Source organism: Odontomachus brunneus, unplaced genomic scaffold (genome assembly GCF_010583005.1).
Source record: "Odontomachus brunneus isolate Ranch 3 - 2012 unplaced genomic scaffold, Obru_v1 Obru_scaffold_114, whole genome shotgun sequence".
NCBI lineage: Eukaryota > Metazoa > Arthropoda > Insecta > Hymenoptera > Formicidae > Odontomachus > Odontomachus brunneus.
This window is the reverse complement of record NW_022639564.1, coordinates 465,511-485,049: the sequence shown is the minus strand read 5'-3', so window position 1 is coordinate 485,049 and position 19,539 is coordinate 465,511. Positions and strand designations below refer to the sequence as shown.

The 19,539-nt window shown below is 43.8% G+C and overlaps 3 protein-coding genes across 7 annotated transcripts in view; 1 reads left to right on the top strand and 2 right to left on the bottom strand.

Annotated features, from left to right (window-relative positions):
- LOC116849393 (ubiquitin carboxyl-terminal hydrolase 3-like) overlaps positions 1–3,500 on the bottom strand; it is a 16,548-nt gene extending 13,048 nt beyond the window's left edge. Inside the window, exon 1 of the mRNA XM_032826520.1 lies at positions 2,750–3,500. Coding sequence (XP_032682411.1) covers positions 2,750–2,843 — 94 coding nt within the window. The 5' untranslated portion in view covers positions 2,844–3,500. The remainder of the gene's footprint in view (positions 1–2,749) is intronic.
- Positions 3,501–4,761: 1,261 nt separating this feature from the next.
- LOC116849394 (40S ribosomal protein S17) lies at positions 4,762–6,255 on the bottom strand. Its single transcript, XM_032826521.1, has 3 exons — positions 6,170–6,255; positions 5,595–5,746; positions 4,762–5,072 (listed from the first exon to the last, which is right to left on the bottom strand). Exons 1-3 carry the CDS (start codon positions 6,170–6,172, stop codon positions 4,835–4,837), a joined length of 393 nt encoding a protein of 130 aa, XP_032682412.1. The 5' UTR covers positions 6,173–6,255; the 3' UTR covers positions 4,762–4,834.
- Positions 6,256–10,711: 4,456 nt separating this feature from the next.
- LOC116849386 (furin-like protease 2) overlaps positions 10,712–19,539 on the top strand; it is a 474,332-nt gene continuing 465,504 nt past the window's right edge. For 4 of the 5 annotated variants that reach the window (XM_032826504.1, XM_032826507.1, XM_032826506.1 and 1 more), the window contains exon 1: positions 11,061–11,542. The gene's annotated coding sequence lies outside the window, so the exon portion shown is untranslated. The other variant, XM_032826505.1, reaches the window with a different exon arrangement.

The following is a 19,539-nucleotide window of genomic DNA, read 5'->3' as shown; positions in this document are numbered from 1 at the left end:
CTCTCTCTCTCTCTCTCTCTCTCTCTCTCTCTCTCTCTCTCTCTCTCTCTCTCTCCAACTATCAATTAATTAATCCAATATCAATAAACTTATCAATTAACGTCATTGCCATTTATGTAAGATAAAGCGCGGCTTTTATTCGCACAAGTCACCGTTTGTCGTAATTATATCATCTCTCCCGCGAGGTACACTTTCGCGTTCGAAACGCGAAATTTCGCTCTTTTCAGGAAAACAAAGACGCTTCTGCCTTTCGCGACGCATCCTTTGCGCAAAAGAAGCGAATCGCGACGCGTGTCACACCGGCACGAGAGCATTCGTCACCGACGATACCGGGAATCGATAATGGCATCGACTTACATAAGGCATCACCGACACACGGAAAAACGCGAATCACCGAACGAATTAGCTAAGCCGGGTGGAGCCGGGCAGTTGTACTTTGCGACTTCAATTGCGCCGATCTATGAGGGTTCGTGCCATGCCGGGGGAGGGGGAGGCCGTGCGCAGAGGCGGGCAGAAGGGGGGGAAACAGGCAAGGGGATTCAGAGGGGCAAGGTGGGGCTACGTCGACGGTGGACGCGCAAGGGGAGAAAAAACGCGCACGTTTCGGATAAATATAGTCCCGAGGTCGCGCAAAGAGAAAGGAAGGAGCTCGATGTGGTGCCGCGGAGGATCGCACCAGGATTCGAGGAAGAACGAGCTCTCTCTCGTCGGTCGTGGCCGTTGTCGATTTCACGGCCTCCGAGGGGCGGCTCTCCTCTCCTCTCGAACGATCGTCGTCGGCTTGCCCTCTCTCTCGCGCGTTCTCCTCCCCCGTCCTGCACGCCTCCGGGTCACAGCGTCGTGCATTGTCTCGTAAACGCCGGCACTTTAACACAACTCACGCTGTGGTCGGCGATAACACTTATCCGTCGCCCGCGCAATCTGTAATCCGCGATGCTCGCAATACTTGGTACATTACGTGTTTTTTGACCCGATCAGCAAAATGTTATAAACGTCGCCTTAACTCGATTGTCGACATCGGTTGATGTCAGTGTCAAGACTGAACCGAATCGTTTCCAATGAAGCTACAAAAAAGTTCACGAAAAGATCACGAAGAGAGAGAAGGGGCATCGGTCGAACTTTTAATGTTTACGACAACAGTTCTGTGTCTCTATAGCATGCCCCTAATTGACTGGCGTCCACGTATTTTTAAATCGATACCTCGGAACGGAGCACGACCAATGTCACTGTCTGACTCGAAGGACGAAGGTCCTATATCCGAGCGCGCGCGCGCGCGCGTGCACACACACACACACACAGATATCAGGGTTCCCTTTTCTCCCTCCAGAGAACGTCATCGATTGTTCGTCATCGAAGTTTCTGCATGGACGATTCTATATTTTCCTACTGCACGCCGCTCTCTTTTATTCCCTTCCCCTCTCTCTTTCTCTCTCTCATTCATTCACTCACTCACTCGTCTCTCCCCTCTACCCTTTCGCGGACGTGGGATTCTAGCGAGAAACTGTCGCGAACAGGCAAGTTGCGAAAGAGAGCGGTGGTGGACCGTTATAGCCGGCAAGTTCTAATGACGGGTCTTGGGCCAGCTGATTAGTGCCGTCTGGTATTGATTTTCCAATGACGGCCGCGCGCCGCATACTGAGAACTCCCAGCAGGACGACGCACACGCGCACATGACACGACACCACATAACATCACATCACGTATCTCTATACTGCTCCACCACCAATCTCGCCGTCGCACTCTCTCGCGCACGCGGAACCGCGAGCCATGGGATCCCGACACAACATGCGAGAATGAACGTGTACACGGACGTGTCGTGTACATCTAGAAGCCCAGTGTTGTACCGCTCGCTCGTTTGCAAGGCGTACGACGCGATACGTCTCACGCGTACATGCGCTGTGAGAGAGATAGAGATAGAGAGAGAGAGAGAGAGAGAGAGAGAGAGAAAGAGAGAGAAAGAAAGAGAATGTGTTGTGTGTGTATGAGCGCGCGTTATGTACATATATGCACATATCCTCGCGCAACGAGTTCGATCCGTAAGATACGTCACTCGCTCGTTGTTCGTACGTCAAACGGAGCATCGCGGCCAACCGATAATAGCGGCGTCGTGGAAGCGCACGGACGTAGTAGATCAACGTCCATCGCTTTTTGCGAAGTGCGCGTTTCCCGGAGGAAACAGCAGCGACGATCCGCTCCGTCTCGTCGGCTACGACGGCTCAAGGCCGCGAGAGGAACGGCCGGGGCCTGGGTCACGGGATGGAGAGAGACGGAACGTAGCAAGGAGCGTGTATGAGAGCGTGTGGAAGAGATAGGGGGAAGGGTACAGAGAAAAAGCGCGAGAGAGAAAGAGAAAGAGCTGCTACGAACGCGTGCGCGCGCGCGTGTGTGCATGTGTGTATGACGCTCGTATATTTGCGAGAGGAAGAAGAGCGTAAAAGGGAGCGGAAGACAGACCCGAGAGAGAGAGAGAGAAAGAGAGAGAGAGAGAGAGAGAGAGAGAGAGAGAGAGAGAGAGAGAGAACGAGAAAAAGAGAAAGAAAGAGAGCGAGGAGAGACCCTGGGCTCCGGGAAGAGACGAACAACGTGCAAAACGGAGTTGGCGCGACGTAGGAAAGAAAGGATCGCTCGGGAGAGAGACGAGTCGGTTCCCCTCTATCCGTCTAACTCTATCCCTCGCTCTCCTTCTCTCCCGTCCCGAGCGAGCTTAGAATCGGTAGAAGGCAGTCTCGTCGCTTTGTGCGAGCCTTACCTGCGCAGACGAACGGGTGATCCTTCAGAGCACAACTCGCGTCTACGTCGTCATCGCCGAGTCGCACACTTTGACCAAGGTGCGGGCACTCCATGTTTTCGCCAAGCACGCTTTTCCACGGGGCCCTCGTGGCCCCCTCGTCGTCGTGTACGCGCGTTCACGAGGTAATCCGTCTTTCTCTCTTTCCACGACGGAACGGTGAACGAGGGTCGACTAGAGGGGAAGGACAAGATGGGTAGGGGAGACACGGGGATAGAGTGGTGCGGAGGCAGAGGGGGAGATAGGGTAGGTCTCGGTAAAGGGCGAGGGATCCGGGGTACGCGCCGGCGAGGCGAGGACAGGAGAGCCGACCCGAAAGGAAACAATACACGCAGAGGAGAGAGGCGACGGGGTACACACTGCGGTGCCCCGCGATATCCCGTCACATAGCGCGACGTCGAGTAGCCTCGCGACGCCTTTAACGAAAAAAATAAAACAAGCGGAAACGCAAGACCGTTCTCGTTGCGCGGCGTATAACGTACTGAGAGGCAGGAACGCGATGTGAGAGCGAGAGCGAGCGAGCGAGCGAGTGGCGCGACGCGACGCGACGCGACGCGGCGCGGCGCGGCACGACGCGACGATCCGAAGAGAGCGGCGGTGCGGCCGACTGGCCCCGACTGCCGGCCGAGCGCGACCGAGCTCAGTCCGGCTCGGTTCTGCGGTGGTCGGCCCACCTCCAGAGTCACAGACCACTAATAGTCGACTGACTCCAAGACTTGCCGTGCAAGCTCCCCTTCCCGTCCCCCAACAGCCCTGAAGCGCTGCTCTCGCCGCCGCACTCCCGAAGTCGTCGTCGCCGTCGTCGTCGTCGTCGTCGTAACTGCCGTTTCTTCCTTCATCTATCGCGTTCTCTCTGTCTCACGAGCGAGTCGTGTCGCGCCCTTTCTTCTTCCTCCGCTTCGTTCTCGCTTTCTCCACCGACCGAGCGGCTTGCCGCGCACGACACCAGGTTGCGCTAGGTTTCCCCAGCCTTGGGGCGCGCAGCCTCTCGCGGGCCGACTCGATGCCGCGGGTGCAGACACAGCGACGTTTTTCGCCGCAGACGCGGATCTATACTCTGCGACATGCCGCCGCTAATTTTCGCTGATCGATCTCGTTAAGACTGACGCGTATAGGACGACGGTTGTGCGGAGCTCGTGGGGTTCACTGTCGCTGACCCGGCGACATGAGAAAATTACGCTTTGATCGACCCATCAGCCGCGCAGTATGCTAATGTAAGAGACGGAGAGAAAAGTATATCGGAAACCGGAGTTTGCCGGACCGGGACTTGAAACCCGGGTCTTTCGCTTGCCGAGCGACTGCTCTAAACCATTGAACTACCCAGGTTCTCGCTTCAACACTCTCTCGTCTAATATGATTGTTAATATGGCGTTCCTCAGCTTTATATCTTACGATACTCTCGTCGACGATAACGTCGATATCTCGCATAACTAGAGGCAATCGATATTCTTCGAGTAGGGACAGGACAGACGTAGCAAAAACGAGACACGAGAAAATTATGCGATTTGCGACGACGTTCTTGACGTTATTCCCACGTGCGCGACAATAACGTAATTATCCGCGTCCGTGTGTGTGACGCAGAGTCGCGAGATCACAAAGTTTTACCGTTTATATTTCATGTAGCCCACAGGAGCGTTTCTGTTCTAATGCACTGGGACTGGGGTTGTGACAATCGTCGCATGCTTCGTCCAGTACGATTAAAATGGTGAACTGAGCGCATGCGCGTCATCTCGTCTTTTGTTCTTTTTTTTTCCTCTTACATCGCTTTTATGAATCGTATCGTTTTTCGATTGTCTCCTTCGACGCAATACTACTTTGAACACCGGTTACACTCGGCTACTGGTAATTACGAAAACTTGATCGAATCCGTAATCATTTGAGACCGCTTTCAACACGGAATACATTTTTGAGGTTATCCATGAGCAAGGTTCACGAAGAGTTGAACGACGGCAAGTACAATACGACACGCACAATTGTGTACGTTAGTTTGCAATTTTATTGAAAAATGCAAAACCAACCATGTTTATCGAATGAAAAAGTAATTATTTAAGAACGCCTGCTAAATTGTGGTACAGGTTGGGTGAGTTGGAGTCCAGTGATGTTGTTGAACTCGAGCATCTTCAACATTTCCTTGGTTTCTGGATCAACCTCAATGATATCGTGCTCCAAGGCAGAGACCTCAGGAACATAGTTGTCTCTGCGTTCCCTCTCTTCCTCCTGCAACTTGATGGAGATACCACGTACCTGACTGTGCCTAAGCCTCTTCATCAGGTGAGTGACAAATCTAACAAAGAAATGTAACAAAGATATAAGATCTAACAAAAATATAATAACAATTATTTTATCCATATAAATATATAATCTACTTAAACTAGCAAACAACTTTAAAGCCTAACCTACAATATGTTCTTTGCGTTCTGTTTCTTGTCTTCTATCTTTTTCTAGCTTAAAGCTTAAGGTTTGAATCAGAAAGAGATAAAGAGAAAGAAGCAGGAAGCAAAGAACATATTGTAGATTAGGCTTAAGTATTTGCAGTTACTCTCATAGCTCACAACACATGTAAACTTTCTTCAATATTAACTGCATTCAGTAGAGAGAGCTGCTTTATAACTGTTGTAAAATTCGTGAATCTTTTAGTGTATGCTTTTAATCTTTGCTGAATCCAAGAGCATATACTAATCAGATTCAAAAATTTTACGAGTACAAAGCAGCTCTCTGTTAAACACAATCACTGATCATATAGCAGAATAACAATAACATAAGCTGTTTAAAGTTGTAATTTATTTAATATTGGGTTAAAACTTACCCAGCAATCTTGTTGCGCAGAGATTTGCTGGGAATAATAGCGATCTCCTCACATATTCTCTTGTTGGTATGAAAATCCAACGTGAGACGTGGATAATACTTCTCAATGATCAGCTTCGCAGCCTTTTTGACTGTCTTCGTTCTGACACGACTCTGTAAACGGTGGAAAAATAATATCAGCCAACAATACCACGCAATGGCACGTGAAGGACCCAGTTCCACAACCTCTATTTAATTTTAACTATCGGTTAAGTCTCAACAATGATTGGTTAATTCTAATTAACTCTTTTTAACGCTAAATGCGATCAAGTCCAATGGAATAACCGGTCAGTGAAGTTAACTAGAGGTTGTGGAACTGAGCTTAAATTGTATCGTGCACAATTGTTGTGTGATCGCAGCCCGAACATAACCTAAACTTAAAATCATAATCACGGCGACTCGTGGCCGATCAATATTCGCACTCCCGCACCAGATAAATCACGCGTGAGACGAGCACTGATTAATTTTCGACCAATAATTACGGATTATTACGATTTTTACGGATTAAAATTCGAGAACATCTCGATATATACGTACCATGTTGCTTAATATTCCGTACAAGTCACGAATAAAATGAAAGAGAATCTCCGTTGCGTCGTGGCTGATACAACTGACACGAGTGGTGGAGCCACTTTCTAACTAGGTTTGCTTTACCATCCGATATTAGGGGTCAAAATTCTTGCTGCAGTTGTATGACCCGCTAATGCACATGAATGATTAGCAGGGTTGGGTAAGTTAACTTTTTTTTTAACTAAGTTAAGTTAAAGTTAATGGCTTTGAAAATTTAACTTAGTTAAGATAAAGTTAACCCATAATAAAATTAATTGAATTAAAAGTTAAGTTAATAAAAAAAAGTAATTAAGAATTTAAAAGTTAAATTTGTTTTATTTCATGACTTCAGGGTTTCAGTTTTACAAATAACGGAAAAAAATATACACTTTATTTGAAAACATGTTTTATTTACAGATATTTATTAAATTTAAGTAATAATGTTTTTTTGAAATTTTTATCGGACATTTTTCGGAACCGAGGTCGCTACACAGCCACATTTTGCAAATAGTTGTGCATAAAATTTTATTTAAATATGATAGTCGCGCGTATGCTCTTGTAGCGCATCACTCGAACAAACATATTCGAAGATTGTTGAAAATGAGCCCTCTGCACTGAACAACCTTTCGACGTCTCGTGACACTTTTATGGCATGGTTAACTTCAAGATAATTGAAAGTTAATAATTACCGATAAAATGTAACTAAGTTAAGTTAAAAGTTAAGAGTGTAAAAATGTAACTAAGTTAAGTTAAAGCTATTTAACTTTTTAACTTTTTATCTTAACTTTTAACTTTTTAACTAGTTACTACCCAATCCTGGTAATTAGCATTTAATGTTGTATTAACTTTATAAATTGTTATTAGATGTTTCTTGGACCATTGGCTGCATTCAGCGGAAAAAGTAACTCAAAGTAAGTGAGTGTTTAGTAATTATCACTCTTGATTGGTACATGCTTCTGGATATCAAGAATTTTAAAAAATGCTCCAATCACAGACAATAATTACTAATGCCCGTTTCTATCAACTTTAATTAACTTAACTGGTTGGTTATTCCAACGAAACTGACCAATCGCATTTCTTTTTGTTTAGAATTAACAAATACCATTGGTCAATTCCGTTGAAATAACCAGCCGGTTAAGTTAGTAGAAACGGGGATAAGCGCTGACTGAGCTGCTTTTATCACTGAATACAGTCATTCCTATTCGATTCCTATGCGTAGATCTTACTTTTACAAATGTTTTTACGATCGAAGCAATATTCCGCATGATTGTTCAAAGTAGTTTCAACGCAACGCTGGAGGCACTATGGCATTGTTTATTTCGTATTTGGAGGTTGTCTCTCTCTAAGACCTATATTCTGAATCCTCTTTTATCGATAAAAGTGCCTTAAATGTAGCTTCTCAGCCAATCAGGTGGCTCCTAAGCCTCTTTTAGAGACTCATTTATCGTTAAAAGAGAACTCAGAATACGGGCCTAAGAGTTTCAATTACTCTCTCACAATTTCAATATTTCTCTACTCGATGATTATTAGTTAACATATAAATTATTAATTTTAATTTATTGCAACGATTAACACTCTAAGATCTTTCTCTCTCTTTATTTATAGTTACAAACTATTTGTAATGTATAAATGTGCTTGAGAGCACCATTTATTATAGATTTGCCTATGAACCGTTATTTATTCAATATCTTTTGTAATCCGGCCTTAATATTTTATATAAATAAAATAGCCTAAATAGCCTTATAATTTCATAACTTTAGTTAGTTCCAAACAAATTTTTCAATTACGCACAATGTGTCTAAATAATCGTGTATCATAAGTGTTGGTTATTTTTTGAGGACGTAGTTCCGTCGAAATAATCAGTCATGATGCATGAATATGTACACTTATTATGTGTAATCCAGAAATTCCTTTTTGTAAAATATTAAGTGCATTTTTCCGATTAGTAAACGAAATAAGAATAATTAATATAGATCGACACAAATAATCATAGATCCACGATTATTTGCCAATAAAGACGAACTATCGAATATCGATTCAAGTATTGACTTGTCATACTTCGAGATTTTTCGTTTCGTGTTGTTGGTCAAATTCCGGTCTAAAGCCTTGTGTCCACGATGTTAGAAATCAGTCCGAGATTTCTATCTGAGAAACGTACAACCAATAAAACTGTCGCCTTTTCGTAAAAGCTGCAAATGAATTGGTTGCTTTTTTCTCGGATCTAGATCTCGGAATTTCTAGCATTGTGGACACAAGGCTTAATTGCCGTAGCGTAAAAACTTGTTCGAATCTATTTGTATGTAATCTGTGATTTTTTTAGAAAATAACTTAGAATTATTTCCAAGAAACATTCAGGGTCATCTATTAATCGGAGATGTAAATGTCAAATTAATATAATACATCTAACGTTGAATGATGTTGGAGTAGAAACCTTATTAGCCGCCTGGAGCCATCTATGGAGAGAAAGAGAGAGAAGTCAGTTGCGGAGTGATCGCGGTGATTTGTATTCGTCAAACCGCCTCGTATTTACCGCGATTTTGGCTCGCTCGGGTGAGTCTCGCGTCCGAGTCATCGTCGGGAGTGCCGCAAGTAAGTCTTGCGCGTTTGTCGCGGTAAAATATGGTCAGACAGTCACTGTAAGTGGACATTTCGTGGAATGCCGAGTCTACTTGTTGGGTTATGACGATTAGAAGACTCACAATATACTTTTGCGCTTTCGAGCCACGCGAGGAACTTTAGGCGCGAGTGTTATCGCCAGAAGTACCGAAAATAAATCTCTCGCCGTGTATTCAGGTAAGATACTGTCGAAAAATCACGAAGCGTGAATAGATCGCGGGACGGACTAGTAGCGGTTTCGTGTGAAGTGTGCCGCTTCCGAAAAACTCTACTGTCACCATAATCAAGCCAATCGCGACGCGACAATTTAAATTCCAGAAACTACTCCGCGTTTGCCACAATTTCGTTTCGCCCAGTGAGTCTCGCGTCCGAGTCATCGTCGGGAGTGCCGTGAGTAAGTCTCGTGTGTTTGTCACAGCAAAATATGGTCAGATAATTGCCGTAAAGCCCATTCTCCAATGATAGTAAGTAGTAAGAAGTAAGAAATTGGTCAGTCACAGTCAAATATAAAAAGAATAATCAATTATGATCGGTCAATTTCTTATTCTTATTTCCTACTTTTTAATGCTTACTGCCATTGTAGAATGAGCTTTAGTGGACATTTCATGGATCGGGAATGCCGTGTTCACTTGATGGATTACGACGATGGTTAGGAGGCTCACTGTATGTTTTCAAGCAATACAAGGAAGTTCAAGTGTATGTATCGTAAAAAGTACTAAAAGTAAGTCTCTCTCTCTCTCTCTCTCTCTCTCTCTCTCTCTCTCTCTCTCTCTCTCTCTTTCTTTCTCTCTCTCTTTCTCTCTCTGTATATTCAAGCAAGATACTTTAAAAAATCGCGAATAGCTCGCGGGACGGGCTAGTGGTGATTTTGTGTGAAATGCCGTTCGAATTTCAGACGCTTTCACTATGATGTGATTAGTCAACGAGTCAATCGCGACGCGACAATTCAGTTTCCATTATAAACTCCGCGCTTGCCACGATTTCAACTCGCCTCAGGCGAGCCTCTCGTCCACATTATCGTCGAGAGTGCCGAAAGTAAATCTCACGCGTATGTGTATGTGAGGAACATCGTTAAACAGCCGCCGTGAACAGCATCTGACGTAACAGGACGCTAGGGAATGCCGGTCAAAGTATCGCGTATTTGTTGGTTATGGCAGTTAGGAGTTCAAATCGCTGCGTATTACACTTTCGACCTGTGGATGAATATCAGTGATATCTTGCCGCAGGTAGTATAAGCTTACGACTTTTATTTGCCGAGCGTGTCTGACTTTCATTTGCGAACTTGAATTAAATTTATATCTGTCTGTTTCTTTTTAACACGTAAGCAGCAAGTGTGACAGAGGTAGAAGAATAGAGGAATTGATGCAGACAGTCGGTAAAATCGAAAGTTATTGCGTTATCATATTTATGCTCTTATACAGTTTTACCGACACCTGCTACTTCAATTCGCGGTTTATTACTTAGTACAGCCACGAGATGGCGCCATGAGGAACGCTTGGGTACTATGCGGACTGTGCGAGTTTCGAAGCCTTGTCATATGAAACATTGGTTGCGTTCAGCAGAGAAAGCTGCTTTGCAACTGTTGTAAAATTCGTGAATCTAATTGGAGTATGCTCTTAATTTTAGTTGAATCCAAGAGCATGTACCAATCAGATTCACGAATTTTACAACAGTTGCAAAGCAGCTTTTTCTGCTGAACGCAACCATTGGCTACACTCAGCGGGAAGAGCGGCTTAAGGAGCGCTTAATGATTATCGTTCCTGATTGGTAAATACTTCTGGTTCTGATAAATCTAAAAGAATACTCCAGTCATAGACAATAATCACTCAAGAGCACTCACTGAGCTGCTCTTTCCGCTGAATGCAGCCATTATTCAGCCGCATATTTGTCGCATCTATATCTCTTAAAGGCGGTGAACAATACTCGTTACTTCTCCTTCAAGTGCAAGTCACGAGAAAAAAACATTAGTGATTATAAGCTACTCTAAAGCGCGTCACACTCGCGCTGGTGGGGGGAGACGTCCTTGCTGGCAGTAGTGTGACGTAAAGTTCGCTTATGGAGGGGAAGGGGGTCGACGGAGAGGAGGCGCGTGCGCGCCGCAGAGTGGGACAGTCGAGTCAGCGCGCGCCTCAGTGCGACGAGGATCGCGAGCGCGTTGCAAGGGTTGGAGCGCGGGTGAGAACGCGAGATCCCGCGTGCGAGCGAGAAGGACGCAAGCGCCAGTGTGGACGGGGAGTCGCGGCGAGAGGGAGACACGGTGAGTTTGTTTATCGCCTTGGTGAACGGAGCGAGAGCAGTCAGTGCGCGCAGTGCTACGCTCGGTGCGTTACACTCGGCGGCGGTACGGGAAGCGCGCGCGATCGGGTAGCTTCTGTCGGGCAAGAAATTCGGCCGCGTCTTTCTCCATCTGTCTCTTCCTCGTTACTTCTCTCTCCGGTTAGCCGTGTAATAATCGCGAGTGCGGGCTCGTCGTGTCTCTCGTTCTCTCTACGCACATGTCAGCGAATATCTGATCATCTCGCCGAGGAGCAGCCAAGAGAGCAGCCTGCCGTGTCGTGTCGGAAGAAGAATATGTCGCCAGACACCGCTAAGAGATAGTCGAAGGCCTGCCGCCGTGTTATCGTCGTGTTATTGTCGTGTTATCGCGTAACATCGCGTGTCGATTCGTTGACGTCCACGTGATTCTTGCCCCTGTGGCGAAGTTATCGTTCCTCTTGGAAATCCTTGGCTACGGCTGCACATCGGGTAAGTTCCTGTATTTTACTTGTGTCTGTGAAGTCGAGATAGCCATCGGGGTCACCGGACGTCAACTTTGACGTGACGTTAGCCGTTGTCCGCTCATGACACGCCGCTTCGCTCTGTTATTCGCAGTGATTCATTCCATTATCTTTCTCGCTGTCTATGTTATTCCCTCTCTCCTTCTCTTTCTTTCTTCCTCCTTCGGCCGTCATTCTCCTCTCGCCCGCGTCTAATATCGGTTTATTATCGCCGTGATTAATTTAGACGCTAAAAGCGCTGCCATGTGCTCGGCCAGGCTCTTGACCCACATTCCAGAGACACTTTCCGATCGTGTATATAACGTAGACTATTAATCGCTATTGAAATTCTTATTAGCATGTGCTGCCTTACGTGATCCTAAAATAGACTTCTTCCTCTTAAGGTTCAAGGTAATTCCGATCATGCGACGTTTTAAATGCGGTGAACGCGAAGGAACGCGGTGACTAAATATGACAGATGTCATGTCGCATTTTTCGGAGCACGGCCGTTACTTTCGTCGTGATGTATTGCGATTCATCAGCGCTTGGTGTTTCGCCGCTCGCGGCCTTCGTTTCTGTCAGCTGACATCCAGCGTGTTCCCCCAGCTATTCCGTCAACGACTTTCTCCTCCGCGCGTTCGCTCGCTCGTCCTTCGCCGATTTCTTACCGCGAGAGTAGTGCTTTGGCTCGCCCATACGACTCGAATGAGCGAGCATTTTTAATCGACGATCCGCGATCTTATTCGGAATTTCTCCGCGAAAGGTCGCCGCGCTCTTGCCGCGTCTGCCATCTCTTTCGCTTTCAATGAAAATCGAGGTCGGCCTTGACCGGTCGGACATCGCGTAAGTGAAATTTTCGTTTCGCTTTTTAATCTAGATAAGCATATAATGTAGGCTATGTTTGCATCCTTCGTATTTCGGTCATTGCGAGGGTCATTTGTTAAGCGTTCTCATCATAGACTTTTGCGATATGTAATGTACATCCACCGTTATGCACATAAATAAAAATTTTTGTCGCGATAAATGTAGCATGTGATGCACGTAGTAAACTGAAAATATAAACTGAAAACATAAATATGAGAGATGGCTATTGCGCGTTTCTTTCCTCGCGTTCTTTAACATATTCAGTGTTTTTAGTGCAATGTTCAAATCTGTTGAAATAATTCGACATTTGATTATGTGGACAATACAGAGACTGTCGTTTGAACAGTACAGAGAATATCATTTGATCGTATACGTAGCACTTAAATCGTCCCGTGATAATCAATTTCGTTTCCGAGTCAACTTCGGTTCTGAGATCTCTACGTTGCCTTATTTGCCGGAGGTTTCAATGATCTCACACCGTCCGGGTAATAAATGTGCGGAAAGCAAGTACGGCGGTCCGTCACCGCAGAAGTCGCGTTGAAAAATCGTCATCGATGCCGTATGCATGAAACGTCGCGCGCGAGAAATATCACGCGCTGCGCGACTCCGGAGTCGCTGTCTCTCCGCACGACGTGTCGCGAAATATGCGGGCATTAGAGGAGCCGACGAGCGGGCGACGAACACTCTCCTTTCCCCGTGTTCTTTAAGCCTATTTTACGCGATCTGTAACGAGAATTCGCCGGAGAAGTTGAGAATAACTTCGACATATACAAGGTACAAACTCGATTAGTTTCTAGTTGAAGCGGATCAGGTTTTAATTTTTCATATGGACGTAGACCGCAGTGACTTTTCATTCAATATTTTCCGTGCAAAGTCGCGACGTCATACTGAAAAAAAATCTTATTCTGTGTAGCTGAACAGGAACTGAACGAAAACTCATAACTCAGAAACGATATAATAACTTAATTGATCACTAAAAAGAATAGAAGAATGAATAATAATACAATATTTACAAAAGATAATTTTATAATAAAAATTATTATACTGTGAGAAAAAATATATCTAAAAAATAAAAAATATTCATTCGGTAGGTACTAAAAAGGCATACTTATAATTAAATTTATAAATTCTTTTATTTATAAATAGAATTTAAATAGAAATTGAAATATAAAAAAACAATTGCTTTCGTAGAAGCTAAATTTTAAGAAAATTTACATTTTCTTTTAGGAAAATATTTATAATAGTATAAGTAAGTACATATGTATATATATGTTATATCAGTGCCGAATAAATATTTTTTATTTCTTTTTTTCCCTCAGTGTATAGTATTTTGTAATCGAGGAATAGATCGACAACAATATTGTAAGAAGAAATACAATTTTAACGTAAAGGATGTACAATATCGTTATCAGATAGATTCTTCTGAACATTCGGCTGCTTTAAAACTCGTTTGAAATAACTCAGAACAATGTACCGAATTCTTCTACAGAAAGCTTCTACAGGAGTTTCTCTGTTCCTACAACCGAGTTTTCGTCTGGTCGCCGGATAAATCGGTTATACAAGACGATTATTTTCTTAGTTTTTTTTCCTTTTAGAACTTCGTCAGTTTGGTCACGCATCAGATCGCATGAAGACGCCTTTATATTTCAGCCCGTGCCATAGTCGTCGTAAAGCCAGTCGCGCGAGCGAATTTGCAGCTCCGCATTAATTCCGTCTTCTTAATTCGTGTGCGCGCGCGTCTCGTACAACACGAACCCGCGTTAACGTAACATCCCCGACGTAATGCCGCTCGTAATACCGCGTAATTACGGCACACGACGGAATATCCTGCCGCGATCCAACTCCTCCGTGATGTACACTCCGTCGTTCCCGGCGTCTTGGCGCAACCTGGTCGCTCCCTCTCACTTTCCCGTCTTTTTTTTCGCGCATTTTAGCATATGGAGAGGAGCGGAACCTCGCTGGAAAATTACGCTCGCGTGGGCGTTGCGCACGGTAAACACCTTCCCTTCCCTCAGCGTCTAATGCGTCGAACGGTCGTGTGAAAATTTCCGGCACGCAACGCTTAATCCCTCACAGAACGGAAAGTCAAGATTTAATGTAGAATTTAATCGACTTGCGGACGGCAAAGTCGCGCGGAATGTAAATTTTTCTCCGAGCGATGTAATTTCAATTCCGTCTCACGACTCATTTCTCTCGAGAGATCGGAGCGTTATTTTAAAGCGATTCATTAACGACGAATGAGACTTGTCCCGAGCAATTCCGCCCGCGCGCGCGATCGACGACTAAATAATCTCGGCCGGCCATTAACATGCGAGTAAATAAAGGTTATTGCCTTTCTTTCTGTCAGCACACTAGCAATGTCACGCAATTGTGGCTTGGCGTCCGTGACTTTCCGGCGCGGCGCGATCATGTTGATCGCATCCAATTATCGTTCGATGCGGCGGTTACCTTTAATCGCGCGCGAAAACTGCGCTTCCGCACGTAATTACATTGCTGTTTAAGCTCGCGATTAAAAACGACCGTTATGGCGGCGCGCCGACAGTGATACGCGCGAACATCTGTGATTACCGCGCGTACCGAATCCGCATAAAGCAATCTCCGAAACGGCGCGGAAAGGAAGAGGATGCGATCGATACACAGCGCAATGTCGTATGAACGGGCGCGATATGATCCCCTTCCCTCTCCCGCCGATATTTACTATGTAACACGATTCCCCACTTCCCTGCCCCTTACCCCTCCTCCCGTAGATGCGCGCGGTCCACCGCGACTTTTTTGCATCTGCCATATGTGCATAACAGAAAAAAGGTTACGTTCGAAATAAATTAAATATGTATATACATGAATCTCTCTGAAATCTCTGCACTAGAGCTGCAACGTATCAAATAAAACATAAAAACAGAGGTTAACCGCACTTAGCTCTTTGAGCCTTACATTTTATTTTCCGGTAAAGTTTCCTCAAGTTTGGCATATGGGGAATTTCGGGGTCGCTAATTACGAATTTGAAGTTAAGGAGTTAAAATTAGGAATGGCGAATAAGTTTTCAAAATTTGCGATTTCACTTTTATCCGGAAATAATGACATTTCCTACATAAAAATTCTCTGATAAAAATTTCATGTAGCTTTTAAACAATTGCTGAACAGTTATATTAACTTCTGTCTGGTAACTAATGAGTAAAACTGTCCAGATCCCAATCAAGATATAACAACGCTTTCCGTACAGTTACTGCGCACAAAAAATGTGCAAAATCTAGACCATTTACCGAACGAAAACTAAACAACAAATAGGCAACGAAATTGTCAAATCGATTAATAAACAAATTTACTGCTCATGAAATGGGCAGTTTTGTTCTAAATTGAAATGGACTCTTGCAAGTTCTTGTCCATTTCCTACACAATTTTGATATAATTAATCAGTAATGCCAGACAGTAACAATAATAGTGGTTGGGTATCTAGGAAAACTACATACATTTCTAGGGATAAAAAAGAGATATTTGTGTTTTTAACAGGTGTGTTTTTAACTCGTAGCAAACATATTATCAATATTTCAATAATTTACTGTAAAACATAGGGTTCATAGAAAATTTTGCAAAAAATGTGCAAAGTACTGTTAATTGTTCTCAGTAAACTGTGTTGATTCCTAATAGCCTTAAAATGATTTTTGTCTGAAGAAAGTGCTTTCTTGTTTTATTTTTATTTACTTATATTAATTTAACAATTAAATATTCAAATTAGTTTCCACTTATCTTTAGTTCTTTATAGTTATGAAAAAGGGAGAGAGTATATATAATAATAATATAATGGATATATATGTTTGCCGATAAGTTAGTTAAAATCACTAAAAATGAAAGAAAGATAGGTGGGACGCTAATGCCCCGCATTATGGCTCAAAAGGTTAACACTCCTGAATCGTTTTCGACATCAAGCGCAGTCCACATCGATGTCTGCTTCGCAAGTATTACGCGACAATAATTATTACGTTGTTGTTAATTTATTACATCGCTCGACTATTATTAAGATCCGTGTGACTTGGTTCGCATGTTTTCGCTCGTTATAGTAGATCCGATAGTGTCGTCGTCAGTTTAATGTCCCATTTAACGGCGCGAAGGTGAACATCTTCTCAGGTTTTATTTATCCAATTATGAAGAATGCGTTCAATATTAGCATACGCAGTCTCGATCGAACCTATATTTAGCTCGAGATGTGTCACAAGAGCGTAGGGCTGCCTCGACTATTCTGCACGGCGCTTACAGTAACAATATAAAGAACAAAGTGCGTCCTCTTTCTTCTTTTTTTTTTTCTTTAACAAGTATACACGGAACTAAGGCGGGTATTGCTGTACGCTTAAACGCCGGGAACGCGTATCTATCGATCTACTTGAGCGCACATGCGATGTTTAAAGCCGACGTGCTCCCGTATAATCAAACCGCTTCGCATGAAGTAACGTACAAAAAAGAGAATGTGTTTCTTTTTCTTTCTTTCTTTTTTACATCAGCCGGTAATTACATGGCAGTGCGCAACATGTGACAGCGTGTAAGGCCCCTTTCGCGTGGAACCTCAGCGCGCGTTATTGACTCTTTCAACACATATGTAAACACACGCAACACACGCACGTGTACACACAGTAGAGGCTTCCAGCTGTCGAAAGTTCCATTTAACCAGTGTGTATTTGCATAATCTACATTTGAGATATATGAACCGAACTAAATGCAAACAGAACCAAGCAAAAATGGAAGCGTGCATTCTTATGCGTTGCAAGTACGCATCGTTCACGTATCGTTATTATGGCCTTTGACATTATTTTTTGTTTTGTCTCGACAGAACGGTCGATAGTGGCCTTTATTGCGAAACATTTTTTTCAAAGCGATATTTCCACGTGCCGATATGTCGCGATATACGCACACATCCCGCACGCCCGGGGCGCTAAATGCGTGACCGTTTACTTTTCAGCTCGTGATAAATTTGCGTATGAATTTAGAGAGAAAGATAAAATTCAGGCGGTCTCGTATTTAGCGGCGGGACTGTGCATCTGTGTCACTCGCTAGGACCTGGGCGGCTATTCGCAATTAATTGTCTTATGTTGAGCGCAGCACGTGATGCGTCTCGCCGATGCAGGCGCCCGTTACGGCGCGCTTGTTTTCGAAAGCGTTTTCCGAAAGCGCATACAAATTCATGTCGCGCGAAATTCACTTTTGCGCGGAGGCATTTTGCCTCGCCGCGTATGAATGCACTCGTAACGCTTTTCCATTTTTTTTCCCCGGGACAACCGGCTCGCGTCATCCTCCTCCCGTGCGGCCCCTCCGCTGACTTTCCCTCCTACGCGCGATTGCACGCGTCGTTACGGCAAAACATTTACGCTTTAAAGTGCGCTTTGTTCCCGCTTTGCGCCCGCCGCGTGCGAGCGAAATCGATTCGAAATATTATGACCGCGTCGATCGTATTTTTACGCGCGCCCGACGGCCCGCGTTAAATGGCGCGCCCACGAGCATTTCCGTCTACTTACGTCGCCGAGTGGTGCAATCATGGCTGATCGCGTTAAAACGGAAAGACGGCTCCCCGCTGTTCCGCGTGCAAAACAGAAGCAATTTATTTCCGACGGAAACCGCGGCAAAAACTGACATTCTTTGGAAACGCTACAAATGGAATTTTCATCTCGCGCTCTCGATATGAAAGAAGCCGGTGTGACAGAAAAACGACATTTTCCTCTCTCTCTCTCTCTCTCTCTCTCTCTCTATATATATATATATATATATATATATATTTGTGTGTGTGTGTGTGTGTGTGTGTGTGTATCACCATCTGTTGTACGTGAATGTATATATCTGTCTGAGCGGGGTGTACGTAAACGACGGTACAATGTAAATCCTCTTTTCAGTGTGCGCACTGATCGCTGTCTGATTTCGCGCAGGCCTATGAAATATTCAGGAGGGAGCGCGATCAAACTGTCCGATAGAAGTCTAACGAAAAATATAATATTAGATGTAATTTATCATGAGCACAACGTACAAGCTACGATTAATCAAGGAAATTTTCGTTTGATATCGCATTTAATATCGTCGAAGCAAAACCGCACTCGCATGCGATCTGTTTTTAAAGGACCGCACGCGATTCTCGACCCTTAAACGAGAATGTCGATTACCATCTCTTTTACAACGTGAACGTGTCAATTTAGGAGGGGCGATTGGACGGTCATTAAAAAAGAGAAAAAACTTTCAGCGTTGAAATTTTTAAATAAAAAAGTCCGGAATAAAACGAAATTAACCAAAAATAACCTGGAAATAATTGTCCTGCTGGAATAAAATCGATAAGTTGACGGCGAAAATAATTGCGTGGTCGGTGCAACTTAAACTCCGCACGCGTTCTTTTTCGAGCGAATCGAGAGGATATCATAATTTTTTTTTCTTTTCATATAAATTCTTTTCAATTTTGCTATAGGTTTCTAGTAAATTGTCAATGAGGCCTATCGCGGTAACGAATATAGTAAATTTCGTCACACCGGCAAAAAAAATATCTAAAAAATAAGAAATATTAAACAAGTTAAAAATATGCGTTTATACATATATTTTTACACATCTAGAAAAGAAATTTCTTTCAAATGAGAAAATATTATATATATATATATATATATATATATATATATATATATATATATATATCTTCCTAAAACCATTGCTTTTCCCATTATTTATCCCACTCAAACGGAAGTTTAATTTAAAATAAATATGTTATTAATATCCACATCGTGCGTGCGAATAAATATTTTTTAATATTTCAGGTATTCTTTTTTCTCAGTTTAGAAACATTGCAAATTTTTTAACAGAACATTTTAATTCCTAAAATATAAGCAGGACATACGAGGACTGAAAGGATAGTCAATTACTGCACGTAATTTGGATACTGCCAATTTTTGTCCAGCGGTTAAATTCCACAATGATTTTTACCGTGAAATTCTCTTCGTTTATCAATTGTGTCCTTCTTACGTCACGATTCACTTTTTCTCGTGCTTTGTTTTTCACTCGACCCGCGGCATCATCGACAATTCTATCGACGGTGCGGGCAGACATGGCGCGCGTGCACATATGGCAAGACCTCCCGCGGAAGAGGCGCACGTACGTGCATGCGTG